The sequence below is a fragment of the Scleropages formosus genome, chromosome 23, assembly GCF_900964775.1.
Source record: "Scleropages formosus chromosome 23, fSclFor1.1, whole genome shotgun sequence".
Taxonomy (NCBI): Eukaryota; Metazoa; Chordata; class Actinopteri; order Osteoglossiformes; family Osteoglossidae; genus Scleropages; species Scleropages formosus.
The window spans coordinates 13581414-13598307 of record NC_041828.1 but is presented as its reverse complement, the minus strand read 5'-3'; the positions used below and the strand labels follow the sequence as shown (position 1 = coordinate 13598307).

General features: G+C 51.9%; 1 protein-coding gene across 9 annotated transcripts in view; it reads right to left on the bottom strand.

Annotated features, from left to right (window-relative positions):
* Nucleotides 1–12118: 12118 nt before the first annotated feature.
* The window catches only part of elmo1 (engulfment and cell motility 1 (ced-12 homolog, C. elegans)), a 98572-nt gene continuing 93796 nt past the window's right edge, over nt 12119–16894 (bottom strand). For 5 of the 9 annotated variants that reach the window (XM_018731886.2, XM_029248092.1, XM_018731885.2 and 2 more), the window contains 2 exons: nt 14453–14530; nt 12121–13970 (listed from right to left, as the gene is read on the bottom strand). In XM_018731886.2, the coding sequence (XP_018587402.1) occupies nt 13773–13970; nt 14453–14530 (276 nt within the window). In that variant the 3' untranslated portion in view covers nt 12121–13772. Of the gene's footprint in view, nt 13971–14452; nt 14531–16894 lie in introns of all 9 variants that reach the window. The other 4 variants (XM_018731893.2, XM_018731891.2, XM_018731889.2 and 1 more) reach the window with 2 other exon arrangements.

Genomic DNA, 16894 nt, shown 5'->3' with positions numbered 1-16894 from the left:
GTTGCGGCGCCCAGTCTCACCCTGTGCCACTTGCGCCAAGACGCAAACACCTTCCATTTCCACATTTATGAATGTTCCGAAATGCCTTCGGAGAGCTTTCTATGCCACAGCTCCACCCTTTACCTCTTTGTATGAGCTTTCATTTCTTTGTGGGGTTCAGTACCACTAAGGGTGGCTTTAGAGCCAAATATGTGCAGTGCTGGAAATAAGAGTCTCTGCCTTCTGGAGGCAAACCTGCGACCGCTAGTTGAACAAATGCTCTGTAGGGTGGATGAGTATCGTACACATGGTAAAAACATCTGCTCCGATTTCCAGAACAAGTCAAATGAGGTGCAGTTTAGGTTGCGTCCCACACCGCATAGACTCGTGTCATTTGTCCCTCAACGTACCTGGTGACCGGTGAGCATCCGGGCCCAAATTCACCTCTAGAACACGAGTGTAAGACACACAAAGCGGTCAAAGTGTCAGCTGAAAACAAAGGAAAGCGAGAAATAAACAGGAAGGAGTCGGTCCGCCGTCACAAAACCATCACTGATCTCACTTCAGTCTCCCTTTATACTTCTATAGTGCCTCCCTAGAGCTTTTGTAACTTCGTATCACAATGCCGTTTTTGAGGTTTCTTTTTCTGGCCTTCAGCTCACAACTTGGGACGCGATCCGATTCATGCTGCTGTGACACACGGTAAGATTTTTTTTTTCTTCCCCCCCCTTTGCCACACACACACACACACACACACACACACACACACACACACGACGACGATCTCCTTCGGCGAGATGGTCCTCCGACACATTTGCTGTGGACGCTTGGTTTAGGGGATACGCACCGTCTGCACTGCTCGCTTGCGGGGAAATTCTCAGGGCTCCGGGTCAGAGAGACGTTCCGCACAAGAGAGACCACCGACAGCATGGTCCCCAGCAGGCGAGTGGGAGGATGTGTCTAATTTGCGTCACATTCCACACCTGTGGGTTTTGCTCCGCTTTTTATACATCGTGTGCTGTGTGTGAGATATGCAAATAGAATCTGATGCACTTACTAAAAAGACAAATCTGATGTGTAGGGAAAAAAAAAAGAAAAAAAAAAGTGCTGTGATGTCAGCTGATCAATATCGCAGTCCAGCAGCATAGACCTAAACCCATTACTGATGACCCCCCCCCAATACACACACTACTCTCATCACTTCTATGTAAAGTCCGCCTACATTTGATGTCAAGGGTATAACAAGTGGTCCTTCCTCTCCCCCTAATAAAACCTCTTAAGATTTATTCAACACTTGTCCAACATAACTTACAATGTTAAGGTACCTACAGTTATTTACCCCTTTATACAGCTGGGTAATTTTACTGGAGTAACTTATATCGACCTTGTAGCTGGAGGCGGGATTTGAACCCACAACATTTAGGTGCAAAGGCAGCAGCTCCAACCACTACACTCCCAGAGGTGTGGAATGTTCATTCCCTGTCTAAATATTACAATGATTTAGAAACAGGGTAAATTACAATTTACCCTGCTGTATAAATGGTTGAAGTGTACAAACCTGATACTGTAAGTCACTTTAGAGGGAAAGAGCTTCAGCAACAATATTAAACAATTAATTAAAGTGTGTGTGTGTGTGTGTGTGTGTGTGTGAGAGAGAGAGGCATTATCTACACACACTGAAGCTCATGTTAAAAGTATCTGTCAACCTCCTTGTGCAACTGGACTTATTTACTGAAGTGACCTGGGGGGGGAAAAGAGTTGGTCTCTGGGGTAAATAACTGGCCAGCTTCCATCGGTCACTTTCTTACAGGAATCATCTCGAGATCCTTCACGGACCGCGGTGCAGGAAAAGGCTCAGGAGAGAAAGGCCGAGGCTCATTATAAACAAAGCGAAGAGGCTCCCGCAAGCGGAGAGACGAGCTCTTCGTTTCCGCCGTAAAGTGGCGCTAAATACTACGTTCGCTTCGATATTAACTCTTGTCCACATCCGCGCGTTGTACCAGACACCTTTTTCCCGTTACAGCTATAATTTATGGAACATCCGGGCCAAATCGCGGGCAGAACACGGGCGCCGCTGGAGCCGCGGCAAAGGAGGCGAAATTAATTCTGGCGAAAAGCAGAGGAGGAAAGAAATGCGGAATAGACGGAGCCGCACCGGGGTCCCGCGAGGACGGCGAACCGGTGCGAGAAGGACCCGCTACATCGCCGTAGGGGAAACCGTCGTCACCGCTGGCTCCGGCTCTCAGGGACCTTAAAAGAAGAGCAGGGGAGAACCGACGGCACCGTCCTTAGAGCTCCTGCCTTCGCACCCAAAGGTCACGGGTTCGATTCCCGCTTCCAGCCGCAGTTCCCTCGAGCAAGGCGCTTATCGGAAGCGCTCCGGTAACATTGCCCGGCCGTACAAACGGGTAAAGAGTCGCGAAACCTGCGAGCGAGTCGAAAGCCAGCACCCTCAGCTGGGACGAGGCCCTGTGGAAGCTGCCGAGATGCAGGAGCTTCAGCGAAGCCAAACGCCTCCAACCGCCCTGCGACCCCAGAGGTGCCCGGAGCTTCCGGAACGCGACCCTGGTGTCAGCGCACCGCTGCAGCCCAAAGCCATTGCACGCCGTCTTTGCGTTTGGCTTTTTTACACTCATTATACATCAACTTGTACTGAACTGCTAAACTCAAAACTGTAGCTGGTGCAAAGGGTCTCAGTGCAGCACCTCTCCTTTGACAACCATTGGACTAAGGGGAAAATTAAGGAAGAAAGTTCCTTTTGAGTACAGGACATCTTTACTTCCTCAGCAGATGCTCTTATCAAGAGCAGTTCTTTCATCGCAAAGGATTATATTTCATATATTAGCCATTGTTTAGCACGTTTCTTCGGCTACGCGATTTAGCGTTAAAGCGTGAGCGTATTACGCTACTCGCCCATTTATACAGCATTACGGTCTGAATTTTTACCGTATCGGTTCAGGGTCGATACCTCGTTCGAGGCCGCGACGCGAGGAGGCGGGATTTGAACCGGGAGCCTTCAGGATGCTAGACGAGAGCCGTAGCGAGGACACCACCTGGCGGCCCTCAATTCCCATACGAGCCACCTTCCAGAGAGGAGGCGCGGCAGCTAACGGGCCGGCGCAGAGCCGACAACGTGTCCCTGAACGTGGGCAAAATAAGAGATGGTTGTTGACCTCAGGAGAGCACAAAGCGCTCACTCTCTGCTCAAGATCCACAGCACCAGATTCCTTGGTGTCCACCTGGCGGAGACCCTCACCCGGTCCCTCGACACCAGCTCCGCAGCCAAGAAAGCCCAGGGGCGTCTCTACTTTCCGCAAAGGTCGAGATAGGGCCGTCTCCCACCGCCCGTCCTCGCCGCATTCTGCGGAGGGACCGTCGAGAGCATCCCGAGCAGCCGCGCCGCCGCCCGGTTGGGAAACCGAACCGTTTCGGATCGCGAGACCCCGCGGCGGATAGCGAGGACAGCCGAGATCGTGGGGGTCTCTCTTCCCCCACCCCCGCAAAGCCACCGGCATCGCGAATGAGCCCACACGCCCCTCACGCAAACTCTTCGCTCTCTTGCCGTCTGGCAAAAGGTACCGAAGCGTTCGGGCCTCACGGCCAGACTGTCTAACAGTTTCTCTCCCCAAGCCCTCGGACTCCTCAACACACACACACACACACACACACACACACACACACACACACTGTACTCGACTGAACTCCATTCCCTTTGCAATTATGTTTACATTTTTTAACAAGATGTGTTATACTGTAAATGTTTTTATTGTATATGATATATTGTAATATACTTGTTCTGGCCCTGGAGGAACATCGTTTCATTTCACTGCACGTTATACCAGCTGCATATAGTTGAAATGACAATAAAGCCACTTTGACTTGAAGTACATGTTACATGATGCATGTTACAAGGAGAGGAGTGTTACACTGAAGTAATTCAAGGATTCGAACCCAAGCCCTTCGATCATAAGGCAACTCCTCCAGCCGCTACACTAGGCCTTTTGTCAAAGCAGTTGCGGTTACACACCTTCCCGAAGGGTTCGACAGGACATCCACGCCGGGTTCCGACCGCACAACGTGCCGGTCAGGTCCGGTCCGGTCCGCAGTTTCCCCAGTATCGACCGCTCCTGTAGAGGAGCTCAGCTGGTTCGTCACCAGCACCACCGCAGGGAGCAACAAGTGACTTGGCGCAGCCGACGGGGGCGTCGCTTTGCCAACGCGGGACCGCGGCACGGACGAAAAGCGACGCTCGGGACGACACGAAAGCGGAGCGGAGGCCCATCGCGCTACAACCTCGCCGACTAAGCGCCGACCGCACCTCGTTAAGCGGCGTCGAGCCGGTTATTGCTCGCAGCGGGGATGCGCCGCGGGGTGCCTACAGGCACCGCACGCTTCGCAGAGCCCACTTCGGTTCTAGCCCCCCCCCCCGTGATACAGTCACCAGGTCCACGCCGAGCGCGGCCCGTTGCCACGCCTGCTCTTCGACAGGCCGTCTTCAGCACGCTTTGCGCCGCAGGCGGAGCTGGCGGTAAGATCTTTCTCAATCCACGGCCACCCAAACCGGCCCGTCCTCCGTGGGCAGTAGGTGGCGCGGCGGTTAGAGCTTCACCGTGAACCCTAGGAGCGCAGCGTGACAGCATCCATGATCGCAGCGTGGGTCAAATCCCACCTTTGGAGACTTCCTCCTCGCTCTTCGAAGTTCGCACGTTCGGCCGGTGGTCCCGTTTCGCAGGCAGCTGAGCCGAACCCCTTCCTTCGCGCACAAACATCTACGCGTGCGGCGTAGAGCGGCCGTGCTACTCACCGGCACGTCCGCAGGGTCCCGATCGACGCTTCCAAGTAGCTGGATTCCTCCGCACGAGCAGACGTTGTTCAGACTCATGTTTCTCCACTTCTTGTGTTTTTATGGTAAAAATTAAAATTTAAAAAAAAAAAAAGTGTGGAAAAGGGCAGCTAATAAGAACGCAATTACAGCCTCACCGGACCGGATTCCTTTCAAGCTCAGAAAACAGATAATTCAGTGGGTGAACAAGCCAACAAGTTACTCTCCACCGCTCTACAAACTGCAGCTCCTGAGCTCTTGTGCTGCACTGAAGAGTAAATGGGTGTAAAGAGGTTTCATCATTCCTTGTTTCCAGAACACTTTTCCAATCCCCGTTAATCACAAGTCCCCGGTTTGGAGAGCACAACTTCCTCAACAAGTGACAAATGAGTCAAACCTGGAGCAGCTGGGACTCCTTGCGCTCGTTCGCTCACTATTATTATTATTATTATTATTATTAATATCATTACAAAGGCAATCAGCCGAGACAAGGAAGGGAACAAGCGTGTGGTTTATATCCCGGCCCTTCGAGTAGAAAGAATGAGCTGCTCTCCATGACTCTTTCTTATGTAATATAAAACAAAACAAAATAAAATTAAACCTCTCAAGCGACTCCAGACAACGAGGGACTAGTAAGCGGTGCCGCTTTTTCCACAGGTGACACATATAAGGCCGATTGAGCGTTAACTTCATTTATTGAGACAATCAAGCAAGAGAAGGTTAATTTGCTTTAATTCGTAAAAGGAAAACGCCGAACCACGTCATCCGAGAGAGGGAAAGGATGGTGAGGAAACGCGAACGCATGCAGATACGTGGTTCAGCACGAGGGCGAAAGGCCCCGCTTCGCTGAGCGGAACGAGCGGTCGGGCACCTCGCGGCCACCGACCGTTAAGCTCACGAGACGAGGCTGTGTTGCCTTCAACGTGATTTCATTCCGCTTTACCTTCTGCGCTCAGCTCATCGCAGAGCCTTTGTTAAAAGAGGGAAAAAGGAGCGTGCCGGGTCATGGGTTCGAGGATGCGTACAAAGCCCAGCGGTGGACGGAGATTCGTCGTGTGCTCCCGGAGCAGCCCTGTGCTCTCGTTTCATTAAATCGTCCCGCTGCGTTAGCGTTTCCCCGGAGGGGTGGAAATGACTCCCGATGAGGTGTTTCTCAACAAGCCTGCAGCTGAGAGCACGGCATCGCACAGATCTTTGTGCTAGAAATAGCACACACACACCATCTGAAAGCGCTTGTCCCATATGGGGTCACAGGGCGGAGGGGACACACCCAGGACAGGACGCCAGTCCATCACAAGGCACCCCAAGCGGGACTCCAACCCCAGACCGACCAGAGAGTAGGACCTGCCCAAACCTGCTGCACCACCACGCCCCCCTGCTAGAAAAAGTAAGAAACTTCCGAAGAGTTTATTTTATTTTTTTGTAAAAGAAATAAGAATAATGATGCATTAGCAACCTGACACAAGAAAAGCCCAAAGGAAAGAAATATTTGGGCCGTTCAGTTCCTTTACAGCACAACGGGGTTCCGGTTCTGCTCCGGTTGTAGCGCTGGTAACTGTCAGGGTCTGAATGTCCATGAATTAAGAAATGAACAACAACCATTGTTAATGAATATCTTGCCAACTTAGACCATGAACCCCACTGTAGTCTCCAAACATGTCATTTTAACCTGTAGGAAAAGTGCAAAATTCATAAGCGCATCATCTAGAGTCGATTTTTATGGATGATTAAAGGGCCGAGCTTATTTTTCAAGGGTTGTGTCTCTCCATTCGACAGAAGTGAATAGCCTCTGTGTGTGTGTGTGTGTGTGTGTGTGTGTGTGTGTGTGTGTGTGTGTGTGGACGATGCACCGGGGAAAAGCCACGGAAAAACAATTAAAACCTGTCCAGATGCCAAGAGTCCAAGGCACTAATTTCACCACATGAACGTGATGCAACATCGCAATTTCAACATGACGGCGAGTGAAACATCGTCTAGTTTATTCTTCATCTACAAGCATTCGGACAAAGAAAAACTCCAGAAAACCCCAGTATTTAACCTTAAAGCATGCTTGGTTCCGGATTTCACGCAACGGCCCGTTTCGCCAAAGACGCTCCGACACCTCCTTTGCCGCCACGTACCCTGCGTGAGGAAGCGCGGCGCCGTACTCTACCGTTCAGCGTATGGACCCGGAAGCCCGACCGCTGGCGGTTCAAGCGCCGCTCCCTCTTACTGCCGGTGCCCGATGGCAACGCGTCCTTGAGCTCCGGCAGTGCGATCGCAGATCCGAACGCGTGAGCGAAAAAAAGCACGTTCTTTCACGTCAAGCATCGGCTGAGCAAAGAAATAATATCCCAGAAAATAATAAACCACAATTTTATACCCTGGGCATGATTTTCTCCCCCCCCCACACCCAGTGACACATTATAATTGTCGCAGCCTGCAAGATATCGACAGGGCAATCAAATTCATCAATAGCGGCAAAGACGTTAACTTGAACAGCGCTGCTTTTAAAACCACCGCCCATGGACAGAGAGAAGGCTCGCGGCGGACAAAACGTGAGCCGCAAAGACGGTCGATACCGTTCAACAATAACTGGGAGAAAAAGGCTCGGCGAACATTTCCTGGGGCGCAGAATGTTCGACTTCAATATTTCCTGGGCCTAAACAAAGCAGGAACCGTCAAGAAGCGAGGGGAGCGACCAGCGCTTTCCCGGCTCTTCGCTCCCACACTCTTTGCGCATTTCGACGATGTCCGGCTTGTCCCCACCAGCGGGTTTGGCCGGGTCCCGCTCTCTGGTGGGTCTGGGGTTCGAGACCCACTTAGGGTGGCCTGTGATGGACTGGCGTCCCGTCCTGGGTGCGTCCCCTCGCCCTCCAGCCCTACGCTGCTGGGTTAGGCTCCGGCTCGCCGTGACCCTGCTTGGGACAAGCAGCTTCAGCCAACGTGTGTGTGTGTTCAGTGTTTACTCTGAAAATCCTAAGTCAAGTCACAGTGCAGAGCTGCTCATTGGAGTAATTAAGAGCTGCGATGTGAACCAATTACCGCAAACGGACTCTTTATCTGCCGCCAAATCACTGCTGTCACCTCTCCGTGTGTGCGCGTCTCAGAGTGTCAGCGATGGAGGTTCACCAGAACATCCGCTTGAGATCGCGCCGAGTGGGGAACAACGCGGTAAAAAAGCCGTCTTTGGGGAAGCCGTTAATCCGACACGATTTGCGCATCGTTTAGCGGGCGGCCGTCGCTTGCGATAGTCTGCCCCGTCTCACCCGCAGCCGCACCTTCCCGCAAACGGGTTAAGCCTTTGAAAGCTATTTTTCTTTTATTTCCACAGCTCCGGGGTCGTAGGTTCCAGCTCAACCCTCCCCCATCCTCAGCGATCGGCCAATCTGGGACCGCGGCGCCATAACCCGAAGGCTGCCGTTTCGCATCTCAGCGGGGGGCCCTGCCGTCGTACCCTTGAGTAGAGCACTTAGCCTTAATTGCTCTGCTAAAATAGCCAGCAGTAAAATTTGGATAAAAGCATGAGACGAGTCGTAATAAAAAAAAAAAAAAAAAAAAAAAGCTCTCCCTGTGTTGGTGTGGGTTTTCCTTCTGAGTATTCCGGTATTTCTCCTTCTAAAGAAACATTGTCCGGGTGAATGTCGCTCTCCGGACCGTTTGTACTCCGTGAACGTGCCCGTGCGTCCACGAGCGAGCGCCTTTTGACCGACCGCCGCCCCGTCCGGGCTTACCGCACCCTGGAGCATCCGTACGTGCGGCGACTCGGTAGGGTGGTCCTATTTTCGGTCTCGGCCCATCGATCGAAGTGACAAAATGTCGCAGTCGCAGCAGCGGCTGCCATCGGCCGGAGCGAAGCACGGCCTCATTTCAGACCGCAATTCTTGCGCTGCTCCCCGCCGTCTCAAGGGAGTCAAAAGAATGAAGACGTGTTCTTCACGAAATTGGAAGCCATAAAGTAAATTGACCCATAATGAGAAACCTTTTCTTTTGAGAAGGCCATTATTGAAATTCACATTATGCAGGAAGCCCCTTTCACTTAAAATATCTCGGAGGAAGCCCTCATCGCGTTGCCGGAGCCCTACGTAAATCATTTTCCGCCGGTAATGAGGCCTGTGGCTCTTTGCTGGACTTGACGAAGTGGTTCAAGAGGGAGGTTTGCCGCCAGGCCGGGGCTCACCGGCCCGCCGACCGGTCTGCGGGTGGGAGCGTCGGCCTCCTTGGGGGTCCGTTGCGGGGAGCGGAAGGTGAATTAAGGGACTCGACCCGTGACGCCGCGCCGATTCTGAAAGCGGGAGAACGGAGGTCAGGACCTGGTGATGGGTAGACTAACCGCCATCAGAGGGCAGGATGGGCTGAGGAGTCCGCTGCGGACGGGACGGGACCCCTGTCAGGAGGGGAGGAGAGCGAGACCTCGGAGAAAGTGCACCAGCAGCAGTATTGCTGACAGATGTGTTCACGAGCAAGGCGAGATTTAATTTTAATAATGAATATGAGCTCCACAGCATGTTCCGTTTTTAAAAATTTCTTTTCATAAGCGTTGCAATGAATTCTTTTTAAAAATAAATAAATAAAATAAAACGAGAGAGACCCGACACCAAAACGTCACGAGTTAAAAGACTATATATTAAACAAGGATAAAAAAATATTTTTGTCGCTTTTTCCGTTCTCAGAATAGATTAAAACAATTTCCAAGGACTCGTCATTCCGTTGCACGAGCACGTTTTTGTCATTTTGTGCATCGAGAAGCCCACGACCGTCCTGGCCTTTCAAACGTGACAATTTCTTTTCGAATATATCATAACTACTTTGGCTAAAACTGTCTGCTGGAAGAAGCCGCACCTCTCATTTCTCTTCCACAAAGTGTGAATTGGGCATTTTTATGCCTCTCCTGTTTGTCAGACGACACGAGTCCCTGAGTGTGTTCAGAGCCATTAAACATTTAGAACGAACGTCTCGTTTAAAAGTAGAGCGGCTGGAGAAGTCCAGGCTTCACTTGGGATCGCGTCGGTTTGAAACTCGCTCATCGATCACGAACCGCTTGCCCGCGCCGGGGCGGCGGTGGTGCGGAGCCTATCCGGGAAGCGCGGGACGCGAGGCTCGTCGGGGCGCGTACGCCGGTCCGTCGCAGGGTCGTCTTTCGAACCGAGAGAGGAGGGCTCGCCGGTTCCGCCGCCCGAAGACCGCAGGTACGAGTTGAGGTGCGAAGCAGAGAGAGAAACAAGAACTCCGAGACCGTAACGCAGCTGCTGTAGGAGCCGCTCTGGTGCCCGCAGCTGCTGCTTTGCAGTCGGAAGGTTCTGGGCTTGAATCCCTGTTCCCGGTGCGGCGATGCAGTAAAAACGTCCCGCTCTATCACTTCTTATAAGCAGCTTGGTCTACAAGTCTGACGTTGTGTGTAACTTTGGAAAAAAGGGTTACAGCCTGGACGCATAGGGTGCGAGCAAGGGGGTACGGCCTTGGCGTTAACGTATCTCTTAACATTCATTATCATCCATCTGCCAGCCTCGAACCGCACGAAACGTCGTAGAAATCGCTCGAAATGACCGAAACAAAAAGCATGTCGTGGGCACGACCTCCCGTTGGCATCCTCATCGCCGACCGACTCGTCCCACACGCGTCCGTCAACGTTTACTTTCGGGCCGATGCGAAAACGTGCTACAAAATGCGCGCTTTGCTTGTAAGACTTTTCGATGCATCGGCACCGCTGTGAAACTTTCAGGTTTCATTAACTGAAAACTAATTAACGTTAAGGCAAAGTTTAACTGTTTTCTTTCCACGCGCTCCTATTCAGTACCAGCTGTCAACCAGTTCATCCCGTAAACCGAAGAACCCCCCTCTCTCACTCACTCTCACTCACCGCTGGTCCTGGCGGTTTGTCCCAGAATCGCTGGGCATGAGGCCTGGAGGGGAACGCCGGGAAGGACACCGGCCCGTTGCAGGGGAAACGCGCAGGGACGCACGAGGGCAATTTCCAGTTCGCCTGGAGCACGTGTGTTTGGGCTGTGGGAGGAAACCAGAGCACCCAGAGGACAGACACGGGGAGAAGATGGGAACCTCGCAGAGACAGAGCTGCGTTCACAGCGTTCCCCAAATGGGCCAGGTGCTGCAAGGCAGCAGCGCTCCCCGCTGTGCCGCTGTGCCCCCGGTCCGAGCCACCCGTTGTTTCCGTTGCATTAACGTGAACGGCGTTTTAACACAAACTAACAGTACGGTGCAGAAATCCGGGGCATTTCGCTCCACGACAGGCGGGAATTTTTAAAAATAGAGCAGCGAAGAAATTAAAAATAAATACACTTGAAAACATTTGTGTCTTTGAAAATTCAAAAGCCAAACGTTCATCGCAAGAGGAGCCGGAGCGGAAGGGTTTATTCTGGGCGGGGTGACGAACCACCTTCCCGTGCACAAGTCTACCGTTCACCTGCGGAAAAGGCGGACAATAATCCCTTCCTTCGAGGAGGGCGGCTTGCGTGTACAGAGCATCTCCTACCCACCCAAACTCCTCCGGCGGGCGCTGCCTCCCACAAGGCAGTGTGCCTGCATCCTGCGAGCGGAGAGCACGGGAGCAGTAGGCGGACGGCGCGGGGCCTGTCCGACAGCAGGAAGCCCTGAGGGGGTGGGGTGCGGTCGGGCGGGCCTCACCGCGGACCCGGAGACCTGCTATACGTTGATGAGAATGCATTTATTGAGATGGGGCGCGTGGGCCCGGACGCGGCACGTAAACCCGCCTTATTTACCGCGGTGAGGAGTGCGCACGCAACGACCGAATGCTGAGCGCTGAGGGTTTTCGGCTATCCTTAGGAATTCTAACGAACGGTGTCCATTTCACGGTGAAAGCTCGAGTTATTGCCCACTACCGCCCCTGCCGATTTATTTTTAAAGCAAACCGTAGGAAGCAGGAGAAATAACAAACCTTTTTGTGTTGTCTGGTAACAATAGTGATGTATCATTATTTCTTACATATAAGCTACACGGGCAACACGAGGGTGAAATTTCACACGCGTAGCCTCGTCCGTAAATTAAGGTATTAAATATGGTGCATTAAGACCGGAAGCGGATGGTTGTAGGACAGAAAGTGTTTGAGAAATTCTGCAAAGAAAATCCAGACAGTGTTAGGAACTTCAAAGTTTATACTAATATATATATGACAGCTGTTGATTAAAAAAAATAATTTGGATTTAAACTCAGCAATTCATTTTAAAATCAGTGCTATGTCTATAAAGATAACAGCAGGTGGCATAGCGGTTAGAGCTTGGCCCTCGAAGAACCCGGGTTCGAATCTCACCTTCCGCTGCGATACCCTTGATCGAGGGACTTTTACCCTGAATTCATACAGTAACAATTTCACTGCTGTATAAATGGGGTAAAATCATTGACGGTTGCTTTGGAGTAAAGTGTCAGCAAATGCATACACCGAGTTTGGAATATCGACTTCCAGATTTGGCGTTTTAAAGAGATTAATGAAAAACATCTGGACTAAATGCAAAGTTGTTTGCTTTCCAATTAGCAGACTGGTGCACAGCGCCCCTACCGCGCAGCAGGGTCCGAGCCAGCTGCTCCACGGAGTGTGTGCGCGCGTGTGCGTCTGCGCGCGTGAATTATTGCCACGCCGTGCGCTTTTACTGCTCCGGGACGGTGAAGAGCGAAACAAGCGATTACTACTGAACACAGCTGTAACATTTTATTTCTTCATGAACATGGTTTTATCCAGATCTCTCACGCTCTCAGACTTCTGCATCTCTCCATCCTGACATTTGCCTCCAAGGAAGGCAGTAAAAACAAACGGTGCTCAACTGGCGCAGACATGGGCTTTAACGTTAAAAAAAAAAAAAAAAAAAAAAAAAAAAAGCAACAGCCTGACAATTGTACAAATCCCTATCGTAGGCGGAAGTAAAGATAACTTAACATTTAACTTAATATTCAACGTCATGTTTACCGACCCATAGACGGAGACAGCAAAAGGGTATCTTATTTCCAGCTCAGCTTGACATCAGGACACAAGAACAACCTGCAAACATAACCAACATGATGAGCCAAAGAGAGGGCAAACAAAGGTGAACGAGATTCTTTCACACCGATTTTAACGCGAACTCTTTTTTTTTTTTAACGGGCATTTAACGCAAACAAACACTGTAATGGTTTTATAGGGGAACAGTCGTAGTATAACTGACAACCGGGTTCGTTTGAAATCAAAATGCGCGTTTGTCCGAACTGGCGGTAAGAACTGTGGCGGAAGCGGGAAGCGGGAAGGGGGGCGAAGCCGAAGCGAAGGGACTCGCTGCGATCGACACGGAAACAACGTTGCAACAACCGAGCGCTCGGCAGCCTCGCAAATACCGCTGAAGTTGGCCCGACGCGTGAGGAGGGAGGGAGAAGCCCGTATTGCTTTGGAGTGCTACTGCCGGGAATGGGGCGAAGAACGGATGCGTTTTCCGTGCACGTTAGCGCAAGGGCTCGAGACGCGCTTCATTTAACGGTCTGCGTGAAGCTTGGGTCAAGGTGTGTGCGAAGGTGTGAAGAAGGGAAGATGAAAGCTGTATAGCTCCCTTCTGCCCTTCACACGCACAGCTGCCACTTTCTCGCTGCAGGGCAAGACCCCCGCAGCCAACGACCCCCCCTGTTCATCACCCCCCCTCCCCCTCCAGAAAATGTTCCAATACGGACTTTTCACGTTTCACGCAGTATATTCGACGAAAAAGAGAACCGAACGTATGGAGACGTGGAACCGCTCAGCTCTTGGTCCCTCGTCTCAGGCGTGAGCGTCGGAGCCCCCGGAACTCCGAATCATGCCTCTCTGCACAGTTGTTAAGTGCTGACAATACATTAAAATACAGCTTTAAAAAAAAAAAAAAGAAAAAAGTTTTCCAACTGTAGCAAGAAAAGAAAAAGGAAAAAAAAAAAAAAAAAGTTAAACTGATCCATTTTTGTTCTTTCTCGTTGCAGTCATTCATTAACAGTTTGTTCCAGTAGAAATTATTGGTCCAGTTGGTGGTTAGTTGTCGTAAACAAAGTCATAGTTGCTAGGCTCTTTGGGAATTGGGGGCGGAGCCTCGGGAATCTGGATGTTCTCGAGGTCCAGGAGGCGGAGCTTCATCTCCATGCTCAGCAGAGTGTCCAAGTCAGACTTGGTGAATTCACTCGTCATCTCCTTCCCCAAGAGAGCGTTGAGGCCGTCCGTCCACACGCAGTACTGCAACGAAACGAAATTCAACGATACGATGAAATGGCCACAGTAACGAGGTCCGCACTCGCTCTTTCACGCTGGCTAGTGACTGAGGGGCTTAACGCGACGGCACTGAAAGAGAACAGGAATATCGGTCACCCTAAAACAAACGGCGCTTGTCGCTTGTACCTTTTTAAAACTCTCTGGCCGTAACGGCACCGTACAGCCTCCCGAGATCTAGCCGCTCATTTTCGTCCACTGTAGAGGACGCTGCTTTTTTTTAACCATAAACCATACTTACCAAAACGCTCAATCCTAATACGCTTCCAGAGGACATTCTACGCTTTAAAATACCACCACATAACACCACAGAAGCAGCGCTCGGGCAAATTCCAGGAGGCTGTAAAAATACGCCCAAAACCTTTTCTTCGCCGCGTCTCGGGGATTAACGAACAATGACATCTTCCTTGAGCGCGGCGGTGGAAACGAGGTGAATAATAGGTCCTTACCTCGTGCTTATCGGGAGCGATGAAGTTTAAGTACTCATCTGACTCATACAAGATGGAGAAAGCCAGCTCCAGCACCTCCTGCAATGAGACGAGAGTCAGGCTGTCACCAAAAGTCCCACGGACTGGCTCCCTTTGCGAAACGTCTCCTTTTGCACGCCGCCTCGCTACATATCGAACGCCAGATGGCAAATCCGTCAAAATGACACCGGTGCTTCGGAACAGATTCGCCCGCCGCGAGCGGGGAAGCGGCGGCGGCCGCGCCGTCGTCACGGTGACACAGCACTTTGTCAGCCTCTTCGGGGAGGCACGCCATGGGCGCCGAACGCCGTACCTTCCCGTGAGATGCTGAGGTCATTTAGAGTAGGCTCGGCACCGTGGTGTGTACTGCTTGTGGCACCTACACTGACGCTGAACAGAGCAATAGGTCCAGCATTTACGGCTAAACCTGGACATGTCTGGGAAAAAGGCAACGAGCAGCCACGTGGCTGGGCATATGAGATTAATGAGCAAAAAGGCAACGCTCGCACAAGTCCTGACGCTTATTTGTCGAAAGGCCTTAACCATCGTAGAGTTTACCAGGCAGACAGCCGCATCAGACGGATCAGACGGATTAGACGGCCCTCCCGCGACAAGGACCGAGGAGCGGCCGAACGGGGGCCTTTGCTCAAAGACGACGCTCCGGCAAAGACGCTTCTATGAAGAAAAAAAGCCCGCGCGCCACATTCGGGGAGAACCGCGTTCTGCCGGGACGGATTTGTTAAGCGGCGGCCGTCGCACGGCTAGCGCTCGTTTCACGAACGTCTCGACGAAATCTGAAAGTTCTCCCATCAATTACAGCCTTTACTTAATTATCACCGAAGCGGGAGATGTTTCAAGGTTCCCGCGCTGACGAAACCTCCTCCAGTCGTGTGGAAAGCTTCACGTAAAGCTCACAGAATTCGTTTATTTCCACTCGACTGGCCCCGGTTAGCTCGACGGGTATCTGCCGGCGTGATCGGACGGGCGCAGCCGGCCTCTGCGTGGTGCCCGTGACTCACACGCCCTATGCTGGGCCAGGAAGTGATGTCATCGCCTCCCGACCGCTAACGCCGCAGGGGGCTGCGGCAGGCTGGTAAGGTCAACTCGGCGGGAGGCCGACTTCACCTATGCTCTGCTCACCTCTCCTCTCCGGCAGCCTGACAACGGGCCGGGGGCTGGGTGGACCGCTGCCCGACACAGTGACACGGAGAAAGGAGAGAGAGCCAGGGGCGGAGGGTTCGGGCAGCGCTGGGAACAAGGTGAGCGTGGCCGTTTCAAGGAGACACCCGTGACAGGCGATTCGTATCAGACGCAGAACGCCTCGGATTGCGTACTCGTGGCTGGGTGGCGGAACGGGAAGCGCGGGCGCTGCGGAGCGTAACCCTTTCAGCCGCGGCACCCCCCAGGGCCGACGGGATACACGTGGATCCAACAATCCCCGACCGCGACGAGGGATCACCGATGCTGCGTACGGGCTGGTGCCGCACCCACACGGTTGCTCACGTGTTTGCGGTGCCGCCTTCTATCTCAGATTTGTCGTTGGAGGCTAGGCTTAGAGTTATTTGAAATCTGAATTATTCACTTGATAAATTCGCATTTTTCCCCACAGTGAAATACATCTCAGGTAGAGAAAAGTAAAATTCACCAACAGAGAGCTTTAGCCGCCGACACATGACAGAGCGGTTTATCCAAGACATCCCTTTTTACGGCACATATTACGCCAGTAGCCGCATACAGAATTCATACGAAATGCAAAAGTGATCTTGAGATGGTGTGATGAATTTTTACAGAGCAATTTGGAGATCAGGAGAGAAATGAATCCAAAGGAAATGTGCTTTGAGACCCTTCTTAAATGAAACCGAAAGGGATTCAGCAGTTCTGAGGGAGAAAGGGAGCCAGAAACACACTGGTATGTGCTCTCACCGTGCTGCACACATCCTTCCACTCTCACTGCGACACACCTTTCTTCAGACACGTTCTTCTCTGCTCCTCGACTGCACCGCAGAAGAGGAAGAGAAGCCTCACTTAAACCTCAGGCATGGCCTTTCTCTCCATACTCTTCAAGCAGCCATCCATCAAACTGTCCCTGTTGTTCTCACTCCGCCGTCTGTGCTCCACCCTCCCCGGTCAGCCCTCAGCTCCTCTCCCCACTGTCTAGACTGCTTCTTCTCTCTCTGTCGTTTTTTCCTTGATCTCCCCATTACGGTGGACGTGGCACATCCTTCATTTTTTATTCCTGCTATTAACTCGCAGGGTACTGATGCAACACATGGCACCGCGCTTACGGAAACACGCTGGTAGCCAGAAGGGTGTCAGCTGGAGCCCAAGGTGCCCTGTTGTTGTGTTCCTCAGAAAGTCTAATAAAAGCATCAGCAGAGGTTTAATAAACAACACACACACACACACATACACACAGAGGCTGAA